We start from the raw sequence: 12,725 nt of genomic DNA on the forward strand, positions 1-12,725 counted from the left end.
TTTTGGGGGGGGGGTGTCAAGAGACACTTTTATAAATTTGTATTACTACAAACTGCAAACTTTTTAAAATGTTTCTTTTTGTTTTATGTATATTGGTGCTTTACCTGCATGTGTATCTGAGTAAAGGTGTCAGAACTCCTAGAGGTGGAGTTTCAGAGAGGTGTAAGCCGCAGTGCGGTTGCTGGGAATTGAACTCAGGTCCTCTGGAAGAACAGCCAGTGCTCTTAACCACTGAGCCATCTCTCCAGCCTCTAGACTACAAACTCTTGATCCTCCTGCTCCCTGTCCCAAGTCCTGGGATGAAAGGCCAGCTTCCCATCCTCTACCTGGTTTATGGGATGCTGGCCATGGAACCCAGTGTTCTGTGCATGTAAGGCTACTGTCCCACCAACTGGGCCTCGCCTCAGCTAAAACCTCATTCCTCAGACCTGAGGGGCTGGAGAGACAGCGCACTGGTTAAGCCTTCTGGCTTTTCTTTCAGAGGAATGAGTTCAGTTCCTACCACCTCCAACAGACACCTCCCAACCACCTGTACCTCCAGCCCAGGGATCTGATGCCCTTTCCTGGTCTCTGATGGTATCTGCACTCACCTCTATGTAGACACACATACATGAATAACAACTAAAAAGTAAGTCTTTTAAAAAATATCCATGTCAGAGCTGGGCAGTGGCGGCACGCGTGTTTAATCCCAGCAATCAAGAGGCAGAGGCAGAGGCAGACAGATCTCTGAGATCTCTGTCAGTTCAAGGCCAGCCTGGTTACAGAGCAAGCTCTGGGACAGGGCTACATAGAGAAACCCCATTTTGAAAAATTGTACGTGTGTGTGTGTGTGTGTGTGTGTGTGTGTGTGTGTGCTCGTGCATGTGTGTGTAGGGCTGGAGAGATGTCTCAGTGGTTAAGAGCACTGGCTACTCTTCCAGAGGTTCAATTTCCAGCAGTCAAATGGTGGCTCACACCCATCTATACTGGGATCTGATGTGCTCTTCTGGCATGCAGGTGTACACACACATAGGGCACTTAGAACCTTACTACATATAAATAGATGCATTTTAAAAATATATATCTAGGATTGGGGACTTAGCTCAGCGGTAGAGCGCTTGCCTAGCACGCTCAAGGCCCTGGGTTCGGTCCCCAGCTCCGGAAAAAAAAAAAAAAAGAAAAAAAATATATATAGGGCTGGAGAGATGGCTCAGCGGTTAAGAGCACCCGACTGCTCTTCCAGAGGTCCTGAGTTCAATTCCCAGCAACCACATGGTGGCTCACAGCCATCTGTAAAGAGATCCGATGCCCTCTTCTGGTGTGTCTGAAGACAGCTATTATGTACTTATATATAATAAATGAATAAATCTTTAATATATATATATATATCTTAGAAAAATGTGGAGCTAAAGAAGCAGGGACATAAGAAAACAGAATCGGCTCATCCGTGTGATCCAAGTCACTGGTGTCACCCCCTGCCCTCCCAGAACCCAGCTGCCTTGCTTGACTCCCTTCTGCTGTGGCTGCTGTATTCCTTTTTTTTTTTTTTTTTTTCCGGAGCCGAGGACCGAATTCAGGGCCTTGCGCTTGCTAGGCAAGTGCTCTACCACTGAGCTAAATCCCCAACCCTAGTTGCTGTGTTCCTAAGGCAGGAAAATCGCCTTCCTGAGTCTGATGAATGATGTAGATCATATTCAGTGTTATACAAGATACCGTGTTGTGTCACGTGATAACTATGTTACTGTATTTAATTTGCCTGCACCATTTCCTGTTTTGCTTTTTTTCCCCATAGAGTCACCTTAAAGGGTTACTAGGAGGCATCTTCCATTTCCATTCTTTGTCTCAGGTGGGGATACTCTTGGTTGAAAACAACTTGGTGAGTACTGCACTGCATGTGGATGAGTACTGCACTGTATGTGGATGAATACTGCACTGCATGTGGATGAGCACTGCACTGCATGTGGATGAGTACTGCACTGCATGTGGATGAGTACTGCACTGCATGTGGATGAGTACTGCACTGCATGTGGATGAGTACTGCACCTGCATGTGGATGAGTACTGCACTGCATGTGGAATTACCTCAGAGACTTGGAGCAGTGCTCTGGGGTTTCCAACTGTGACAGATAGCTCCTTTGGTTTTTTTCAGTTTGTTTATTACCTAACCAGAAAGCCATTCAGCCAGCTAGCCAGGCAGCCATCCATCTACCCACCCACCCAATCATCCACCTACCCACCCATCCAACCATCATCCATCTATCTACCCATCTATCCAGTCACCCACTCACTGACCCACCCATCTATTCACCCACACATCTACCCACCCATCCACCAATCCACCAAGCCAACGATCATCTGTCCATCCATCTATCCCTCCCTCTATTCATTCATCCATATATGCCCATCTGTCTACACATTGGCCCACCCAACAGTCCATCTGCTGACCCATCCATCTACTCATCATCCATCTGTCCATTCATTCATCCATCCGTTCATCCATCCATTCATTTATGCATCTATCAACTCATCATGCACACACACACACACACACACACACACACACACACACACACACCACTGCTCTTTTATCCACTCACCCCTATACCCACCCAGCCTTCTTTGGGGTGTCCTATGAAAGACTCAGTTGCTGATTGCTGATCCATACCCCCAGCCAAAGCAAAACTTTAAAGGTGACTTTCCCGCCCCCTCATTCCATACCAAGTCCTTCGTTTTCCTCACCCCATGACCAACTCTTGGCCTGTGGGTTTGTAAAGCTACAGGTGGGCTTTCCTTATGGCTCCCTCCACACAGGGTGGCCATGCCAGTCAACACTCTTGACCGTTTATAAGTCAAGAGCTGAGACAGCCAAATTGGAATGTGAACATATTTGTGTGTTTTATGTGTGTGGGTATTTTGCCCAAGTGTATGTCTGCACTACATGTCAACATGCTTGGTGCATGTGGAGGGTAGAAAGGGGCAATGGGTCCCTGGGACCAGATTTACAGTCTTGAGCCACCACATGGGGCTGGGAATTGAACACTGGTCCTCTGTGAGAGCCCCCCCTTTTTTTTTTAGTTTTTTAAAACAGGATTTCATAGGGCTGGAGATACGGCTCAGTGGTTAAGAGCACTGACTGCTCTTGCCAAGGTCCTGAGTTCCAGTCCCAGCAACCACATGGTGGCTCACAACCATCTGTAATGGGATCCGATGCCCTCTTCTGGTGTGTCTGAAGGCAGCTACAATGTACTCACATACATAAAATAAATTTAAAAAAAATAAAAAACAAAACAGGGTTTCACACTGTAATCCAGTCTGGCCTACACTCACAGAGATCCTCCTGCCTCTGCTTCCCATCATAAGCATGCTGTGCTGGCCTGCATGGCATCTGTGTCCTGGAAGAAGGACAGAACAGGGAGCCAATCTTCTCCTTGTGAGGAAGGTCATGTCAGCCTCCTTGTACAGTACAGGAACCTGGGCAGCGTTCATGGCACCCAGAATGTACTCCCAGAAGGATTGTGCTCCCAAACAGGCAGTTTCAGGGCTGTGGCTGTGGAGCCAGGTCCTTTCCTTGGATGCCCCAGGCATCCCTGCTGCCCTCACCCCCATGCCAGCTAACCATTGTCTCTCATGGACCCCAAGAGGTCATCTGCCCTGTTGCTGCCTAGGATGCTGGCCACATTGAAAGCACAGGCTATCGGGAGTGAGGTTGGCTCCTCCCACTTTCCTTCTGCAGGTGTGACAAACACTTTCTCCAAAGCCACGTTGAAGATTTATACAAGTTACAGTCTGTCAGAAAAAAATCACTCGGGGCAGAAATGTGACGTGTAAGCCGTGCAGTTGCTGGCTCATTCTTGCTCAGCTTGCTTATGTTTCTGAGACTCCTGCATGGGTACTGGTGCCACCCACAGGACCTGGGTCTTCCCAGCCTATTAACCCTATCGACACACTCCCCAGCATGCATGTCCAGAGACCAGGTAATTCCTGCCAGGTAAGCCTGGAGGCTTGTCTCCCAGGTGACTCTAGAGTCAGTCAGTGACAATTAACACTTGACCATCAAGGGCTGGAGAGGTGGCTCAGCAATTAACATTGAAGAGGACCTCAATCCAGTTCCTAGCATCCATATGAGGTGGCTTACAACCACCTACAACTTCACCTGTAAGGAATCCAGAGCCCTTGTGGACACCTGCACTCGAATGTGCATCCCCCCACCCCCCGCCACACACACACACACACACACACACACACACACACACACTCTCTCTCTCTCTCTCTCTCTCTCTCTCTCTCTCTCACCATGTACCAGCAATTTTTTTTAAAGTCCTTAAAAAAAAAAAACGCTCTTCATTACACCCCCCTTAGTCAGACCCCAGGGAAGGTCTCCCTGTACGACATGTGCTCTGTGGTACCCTGGAAGGACTTGGGCCTCTCCCCACGCTGTCTCTGGAGCTCCTCTGTCTCAATGCCACTTCAGGATGTTGGAAGGATGTTAAATGAAACAGACAGGACTGTGACAGTGAATTTAGGCCACAGTGACTCTATTCTCTTATCTCAGGGCACATTTCACTACCTGGAGTACCCCCTGAACCATAGTACCGGGGTACCCTTTTTATATGAGAGTCCCCTTGAAGTCATCATCAAACCACAGCAGAGAGGGTTTCTGATCCTCTGGAATCAGAAAACTTTATTGGTGTCCTCCAATTCAGGTGAGCCACACCCTGTCCAGGCATCCTCCAGTGGGGACGGACATGGACTAGGGACCCCAGATTTTTGTGTATGGTCATGTGCACATAGAGACTTGTCAGAGGGGCTTGCCACCGAATTTGGGAATTGCTGTTTAGTCAGGAAGTCCAGGGATCCCCCTGTTCGTGCCTTCTTTGCTAGGGTTACAAACCAGTCTAGACTTTTACATTGGTGCTGAGGGGCTAAAGCCAGGTCTACACTGAGGGATTCTCGGTAGGGGTGCCCTACCCCTAAACCACACTCTAATCCTCTTTTAGTTAATTTGATACGGAATTTCACCAAGTTGACCAGGCTGTCTATGAGGGGGTAGGAGGGGTGGAGGGTGGAGGGGTAGGACTGGGAAGGGGTGGGGGGCGCACAAACGTATATGGAGTGCTTGACAGCACCTTGCTTTTATGCAGGCCTTTTCTCCATAGACTGTGTAAAGGCAGTCTGAGGCATCCCTTCCAAGAACACGGGGCATTTGCTTTAATTGGGACTGGTAGTCAGAGCTTAGTCACCAAAGAGGCTCACAGGGGTCACATTTCCCCAGAGCATACTAGTCTCGTGTTCTGAAATAGCAGATGTCTGTTATATCAGATGTATGTCTCTCTCCTTGGTCTTTTGAATAGCAAGCTCTAAAACCAAATGGGGGTAGAGGGGAGCAGTGCAGGGAAGTTCCGCCAGTGCTGTAGATGCCTTCTGTGGGATACATTTATGGGTAATCACAGTTTACCTCCCCCTCCTAGGCCAGATCGTAGAAGCCATGCAGTTGATGGAAGAAGGGAACATCAACGACTTAAATGTTGAGCATGCCAAACTCACCATTCACAGCATTGCCTCGAGTACGTGGCCAATCCACTTCAGGTTGCCTGCCTTTACCCTGCCTCCTCCCTCTGCCACCCTTCCCTATCTGTGATTGGCTGGGGCTTCGCTGTTACACACTTTGGGTGGAAGCTCTGTCGAGTGTGATTGGTTAAGATTCGGCCCTGTGGCTGTAGTTGACCTCTGACCTCCTGAGCTTCTGTCTGAGCTCTGGCACACTTGCTGATAAAGGGGCGACTGATGTTTACATCCTGTTGTTTGTTTCTTGCAAGTGTAAGTGTGAGGAGATTTGCATGTGTGCCTGGGTGAGTGTGTGCAGGTCAAAGAACAACTTAGAGAACTTTGGTATCAACTTCTACTAAACGGGTCCCAGAGATGAGACTTAGGTCTTCAGGCTTGACAAGGAGCACCTCTACCTGCTGAACCCCACCCCATCCCACCCGACCCCACCATTTACATCTCACAGAACCTCTCATTTTCCTTTCTCTTTCCCAGATACTTACGAGCTGGCTTTTTTGGTAGAACAAGATCAACTGTACTATGGAAGTCAGAGTTACATGGGAAACTACATAATCAAAGTGCGTCTGAGGGTTTGGCCAACAGTATGATAAGAACCTTACTTCATAAGCTTGGGCAACATGCTAGTGAAGTGTCCTTGTTTTGACGCAAGGCCTCTTGTGGCTAATGCTAGACCTATATGTAGCCAAGGATGACCATGAAGTCCTACGAATCCCCTTGCCCCCCTCCGGAGTGGGCAGGTACCACCAGGCCCAGTTGCGAGGTATTTGCCAGTGACAGGCAGGTGCCATCATGCCCAATTTTGGGGTATTCTGCCCACAAATCCAAGGCTTTATGTATACTAGGCAAGCATTTTAGCCACTGAGACCTACCCTACACCTTACAAATCAGGACCAGGCCCCAGACCTCAGTACCATAAAACAGAACAAAGAGAAAGTGATTATATATATATATATATATATATATATATATATATATATATGTATCCAAGTCAGTCCCAAGCAGCATTTACACACACCAAGCAGACCTGACCTGTGGGCTGATGACCTTAAGATCACAACTTGCAATACCAGTAAACCGATGACCTAAGTTCGATCCCCAAGACCCAGTGATGGAAGGAGAGAATTGACTCTCACCAGGTTTTCCTCTGGCCCTGTGCGTGCCACATAATAAATAAACGTAATGAAAATGTGTCTTTTAAGGACTCGACTAGGCATACCATGCTGAGTCTAAACTTTATTCACAGTTCTCTGGAGGGTTGAGACAGGAGGGTTGCTGTGTTTGTGAGGCCAGCCTGGGTAGGCTACAAAGACACAAGATGAGGAGAAAAGAAGGAACAAGAAGGTTTGACCTCAGCACTTGCTCCTACCACAGCTGTCCAATCAACAATTCTGGTCTGAAGAGGCAAGTGTGCATTTCTGGGACGTCGGCATGCTGGAGGTCCTCACCCCCGTTTCTGACCCATATTTCCCAGCGTTTGACTTCAAGAAGTGCCTGGTGAACGTGCAGCTCGCTCTCATGGACCAGAGCCTGCAACTCGAGCCATGTAATGTAGGTGATCCCTATGACCAATAGAGGGAAGTTACCTTTCATACGCCACTCCCTGGGCTCACCTCTGTTTTAGAATGGGGGAAACGGAAGGAAAACAGTTCTTTAGGAGGCTGTGGTAAAAGGATTATAAATTCTTCTCAAGCCTGTGCAATTCAAGAAGACTTTGTGTTAAAGGAAAAGTGAACATAGGGCTAGATGTGCGGCTTGAGGGTGGATCCCCTGCCAGGGATGCCCTGGTGAGGAGCTGGGGGGTATGGTTGTGAGAATGTACACAGCATGTGCCACTGTGCAGGCCCACTATTCAGTATTTCGAGAAACAAGCCAAAAACCCTCCATAAGACCACGGTTTCTGGAAAAGTACGGTGGGACTGCTTGTCTCCTTAAGCACTCTGGAAACACTGGGTTTGGCTGAGGCTTCCAGCACGGGGTCAGACGCCCTGCTGAGCACAGCATCACCCTCACCTGCCTTTGCTTCAGGAGGCTGGGCTGGGACAGCCTCTCCTACAGCCTGCCGTCTCCCCCAGGTGGAATTTCTGGAGAGCACCATGGAAGATAGAATGTTCATAATAGACATGAACAGCAAGCTAAAGCTGTCTGCCCTCATGGTACCCCGGAAGGGCATGAACCCCACCCCACTGGTGAGTACTCCAGCCTGTGTCACAGGACGACATTCTGCCTATCCTCAGATCTTCTTGCATCACAGGCTACATACTGCCAGGCCATACCCCCAATTCTTGTTCCTCTCCTTTCACTGTGCCTGCCTCCTCCACACTCATTCTCTCCCTGTTCAACCTTTTTCTTCCTTATACCCCTCCTCCATCTCCTCCTCCATCTCCTCTCTCCTCCATCTCCTCCTCCTCCATCTGCTCCTCCTCCATCTCCTCCTCCATCTCCTCCTCCATCTCCTCCTCCTCCATCTCCTACTCCATCTGCTCCTCCTCCATCTCCTCCTCCATCTCCTCCTCCATCTCCTCCTCCTCCATCTGCTCCTCCTCCATCTCCTCCTCCATCTCCTCCTCCATCTCCTCCTCCTCCATCTGCTCCTCCTCCATCTCCTCCTCCATCTCCTCCTCCATCTGCTCCTCCTCCATCTCCTCCTCCATCTCCTCCTCCATCTCCTCCTCCTCCATCTCCTCCTCCTCCATCTCCTCCTCCTCCATCTGCTCCTCCTCCATCTCCTCCTCCATCTCCTCCTCCTCCATCTGCTCCTCCTCCATCTCCTCCTCCATCTCCTCCTCCATCTGCTCCTCCTCCATCTCCTCCTCCATCTCCTCCTCCTCCATCTGCTCCTCCTCCATCTCCTCCTCCATCTCCTCCTCCATCTCCTCCTCCTCCATCTCCACCTCCATCTCCTCCTCCTCCATCTCCTCCTCCATCTCCTCCACCTCCATCTCCTCCTCCTCCATCTCCTCCTCCATCTCCATCTCCTCCCCCATCTCCTCCTCCATCTCCTCCTCCATCTCCTCCTCCTCCTCCTCCATCTCCTCCACCTCCATCTCCTCCTCCTCCATCTCCACCTCCTCCATCTCCTCCTCCATCTCCTCCACCTCCATCTCCTCCTCCTCCATCTCCACCTCCTCCATCTCCTCCTCCATCTCCTCCTCCTCCATCTCCTCCTCCATCTCCCCCATCTCCTCCTCCCCCATCTCCTCCTCCTCCATCTCCTCCTCCTCCATCTCCTCCTCCTCCATCTCCTCCTCCTCCATCTCCTCCTCCTCCTCCATCTCCTCCTCCATCTCCTCCACCTCCATCTCCTCCTCCATCTCCTCCTCCTCCATCTCCTCCTCCTCCATCTCCTCCTCCTCCATCTCCTCCTCCTCCATCTCCACCTCCATCTCCTCCTCCATCTCCTCCTCATCCATCTCCTCCTCCATCTCCTCCTCCTCCATCTCCCCCATCTCCTCCTCCTCCATCTCCTCCTCCTCCATCTCCTCCTCCTCCATCTCCTCCTCCTCCATCTCCTCCTCCTCCATCTCCTCCTCCATCTCCTCCTCCATCTCCTCCTCCATCTCCTCCTCCATCTCCTCCTCCATCTCCTCCATCTCCTCCTCCAACTCCTCCTCCTCCATCTCCTCCTCCTCCATCTCCTCCATCTCCTCCTCCTCCATCTCCTCCTCCATCTCCTCCTCCTCCATCTCCTCCTCCATCTCCATCTCCTCCCCCATCTCCTCCTCCATCTCCTCCTCCATCTCCTCCTCCTCCTCCATCTCCTCCACCTCCATCTCCTCCTCCTCCATCTCCACCTCCTCCATCTCCTCCTCCATCTCCTCCTCCTCCATCTCCTCCTCCATCTCCTCCTCCATCTCCTCCATCTCCTCCTCCATCTCCTCCTCCTCCATCTCCTCCATCTCCTCCTCCTCCATCTCCTCCTCCATCTCCTCCTCCTCCATCTCCTCCTCCATCTCCATCTCCTCCCCCATCTCCTCCTCCATCTCCTCCTCCATCTCCTCCTCCTCCTCCATCTCCTCCACCTCCATCTCCTCCTCCTCCATCTCCACCTCCTCCATCTCCTCCTCCATCTCCTCCTCCTCCATCTCCTCCTCCATCTCCCCCATCTCCTACTCCTCCATCTCCTCCTCCTCCATCTGCTCCTCCTCCATCTCCTCCTCCTCCATCTCCTCCTCCTCCTCCATCTCCTCCTCCATCTCCTCCACCTCCATCTCCTCCTCCATCTCCTCCTCCTCCATCTCCTCCTCCTCCATCTCCACCTCCATCTCCTCCTCCATCTCCTCCTCCTCCATCTCCTCCTCCATCTCCTCCTCCTCCATCTCCCCCATCTCCTCCTCCTCCATCTCCTTCTCCTCCATCTCCTCCTCCTCCATCTCCTCCTCCATCTCCTCCTCCTCCATCTCCTCCTCCATCTCCTCCTCCATCTCCTCCTCCATCTCCTCCTCCATCTCCTCCTCCATCTCCTCCTCCATCTCCTCCTCCATCTCCTCCTCCATCTCCTCCATCTCCTCCTCCATCTCCTCCTCCTCCATCTCCTCCTCCATCTCCTCCATCTCCTCCTCCTCCATCTCCTCCTCCATCTCCTCCTCCTCCTCCATCTCCTCCTCCTCCCCCTCCCCCTCCATCTCCCCCTCCATCTCCTCCTCCCCCATTTCCTCCCACATCTCCTCCATCTCCTCCTCCTCTAACTGCTCCGTCATTTCCTCCATCTCATTTTTTGTCTCTTCCTCCTCCCAGGCAGGGTCCTTCTAGCATACCCAGACTCTCCCTCTCTTGTTCCTGCCATTCTGCTGTGCCTCACAGCTCAATGACCTTGGGCTCTAAGGCTGTGACAGACAGGGCAGATAATCCAGTGACTATGCTGCACCTAGGAACTTGTTGTGCAAAACAAGCTTCTGTTTGCCAAGGGTATGAAGTGGTCCCCCCAGTGTCTGTCACCTGGGGGACAACTATCTGTGCATTCTGTTCCAGGTCATGGTCAGCAATCCCCATGCCCTGGGGTTTAAGGCAAACCTCACTCAGTTTGGCAACATGTATGATGGCAACTCTAAGTTCAAACTGGTATGTGTCTGTGTCTGTGTCTGTGTCTGTGTCTGTGTCTGTGTCTGTGTCTGTGTCTGTGTCTGTGTCTGTGTCTGTGTCTCTGTGTCTGTGTCTGTGTCTGTGTCTGTGTCTGTGTCTGTGTCTGTGTCTGTGTCTGTGTCTGTGTCTGTGTCTGTGTCAGGGGCTTTGACCAGAAACTAACCATATCTCAGGCACTATTTATTTTGTTTTGTGGTAGTAAGACATGAGGTCATTCACTAGGCCAGGACAGCCTTGGAGTATATCATCCTGTTTTGACCTCTCAAGAACGCCAGCCTCACTGTGCATTCTGAAAAGATCCCTCCCTTCTCCCTTCCTAAACAGGCTTCAGCTTCTCTTCTTGAGCAAGACACGCAGCCACCACCCACACATGCCATCATAAGGAAAGCTGGGATGTAGCACACACAGGGATGTTGAGAGCTGTGTTATCTGGGGAAAACTTAGATAGAGGGTTGGATTCTGGCAGGGGCCTGGGTGAGCTCCATTTGCCGCCCTTGTATCCATCATGACGGGAGCTGGGACTTACCTGTGCTGCCTAGGAACACTTGTCAAGTCTACTTGACATCACCGTAGTAGGCCAGACTCAGCCGATCCTACTTTAAGCAACACCTTGGGATATTAAATGCCAGTGAGCAGGAAGACAGTCACAGCTCATGACACCTAGGACTGGTGTCACTTAGGACATAGAACATAGTGGGGCTGGACAGTGGATGGATAAGCTCCCACAGTGCCTGCCAGTCACCCTTCTCTTACCAGCTCATCCCAACTGGGGTGACATCTGTTTGAAACCCTGCTGCAGCTGACTGTCTTTGTGTCTTGTTTGTCTCCCTCCCTCCGTCTCCATGTCTGCCCCTGCTACCATTTCATAGGATATTGAACTCCAACAGCAGCAGCACTGGGGCAACTCAGAGTTGAACTTCACTGCCAGGTATGTGACCCACTCTCGGGCTGGAGGTTGCTCCCCACTGATATCTACAGGGATCCCTAGAGCACAGTAGGAGTGGGGCTAAGCTGCAACTTTGGCTTTGGAAGAAAAACGATGAAATTCATCTGAAGTTCTATGTAGGGTCTGGGACTGGAGGTTCTTGGTGGAGCACTCACTCAGGATGCATGGAGCTCCTCAGGTCCTGAGTATAGTAGCACATGACTGTCACCTCAGCACCACAGAAGTAAGGGCAGGAAGATCAGGAGTTTGAGGTCAGCCTTGGCCATCTTACAGGGAGTTTGAAGCCAGCCTGGGCAGAAAAGTCTGAGTGTCTGAGTGTGTTCGTGTGTGTGTGTGTGTGTGTGTGTGTGTGTGTGTGTGTGTGTGTGTGGAGAGAGAGAGAGAGAGAGAGAGAGAGAGAGATAGAGAGAGAGAATGTGTGGTATCTGTGAGTATGTTTGTGCCTGTGTGTGTGTCTGTATGAATATGTGTCAGTCTGTGTGTCTGAGTGTGTATGGAGGAGTGTGTGTATAAGTAAAAATATTTAAATTCTTGCACGTGGTTCCTTCCCACCTTAGACCATTTGTGTTCCTGGATGAAAGATGCACATACAGCCTTATATTTTAATCCGCCTTAAGCAGCACAATAGCTGGACGGCTGCCTACCCTTCATGCTGTTAGAATCCACTCCCTATTGATAACCCCATTGTCACTATGTTTCATCTTGGCTGCTCTTAGCTCCAATTAGTCAGCCCTCTGGCCCATGTTCTCTTGACCCTTAGCAGCCCACGATGGCCCTCATCCCCCCACCTTGTACTTTTTTTCCACCCCATTGTAGCTTCTTCCTGCTTTCCTTCTCTCCTTTTTCTTTGTTGTCTCAAGCCAGGAAAATCTAAACCCCACCTATGTCTCTTCTGCCCAGTTATTGGTTATTGGCATCTTTATTTACCAATCAGAATAACTTGGAAGCAGGGCTCCAGGGGTTACTTGTAGACTCTTTGGGGCAAAGAGTCTTGGGGTGCCCCAAATTAGCATTAGAATACAAGCAACATTAAGCCAACCCACTACGTGTGTATGTGTGTGCCTGTGTGTGTCTAGATGAGTATATGTGATTGTTTGTGTATGAGCGTGAATGTGTGTGTTGCTGTGAGTGTGTATTGTGTGTGGTTTTGGTGTGTC

At 50.6% G+C, this 12,725-nt stretch overlaps 1 protein-coding gene across 31 annotated transcripts in view; it reads left to right on the forward strand.

Moving 5' to 3' along the window:
* The window catches only part of Catsperd (catsper channel auxiliary subunit delta), a 37,990-nt gene that overhangs the window by 18,641 nt on the left and 6,624 nt on the right, over positions 1 to 12,725 (forward strand). For 26 of the 31 annotated variants that reach the window (XR_015628894.1, XM_087567616.1, XM_087567605.1 and 23 more), the window contains 8 exons: positions 1,772 to 1,855; positions 4,531 to 4,681; positions 5,447 to 5,542; positions 6,018 to 6,100; positions 6,915 to 7,091; positions 7,616 to 7,729; positions 10,512 to 10,601; positions 11,492 to 11,550. Coding sequence is in view for 30 of the 31 variants with exons in the window: in XM_087567616.1 (XP_087423742.1) it covers positions 1,772 to 1,855; positions 4,531 to 4,681; positions 5,447 to 5,542; positions 6,018 to 6,100; positions 6,915 to 7,091; positions 7,616 to 7,729; positions 10,512 to 10,601; positions 11,492 to 11,550 (854 nt within the window). In the remaining variant the exon portion in view is untranslated. The remainder of the gene's footprint in view (positions 1 to 1,771; positions 1,856 to 4,530; positions 4,682 to 5,446; positions 5,543 to 6,017; positions 6,101 to 6,914; positions 7,092 to 7,615; positions 7,730 to 10,511; positions 10,602 to 11,491; positions 11,551 to 12,725) is intronic. The other 5 variants (XM_087567624.1, XM_087567629.1, XM_087567625.1 and 2 more) reach the window with 1 other exon arrangement.

The sequence above is a fragment of the Rattus norvegicus genome, chromosome 9 (assembly GCF_021556685.1).
Source record: "Rattus norvegicus strain SHRSP/BbbUtx chromosome 9, alternate assembly SHRSP_T2T, whole genome shotgun sequence".
NCBI classification, from domain to species: domain Eukaryota; kingdom Metazoa; phylum Chordata; class Mammalia; order Rodentia; family Muridae; genus Rattus; species Rattus norvegicus.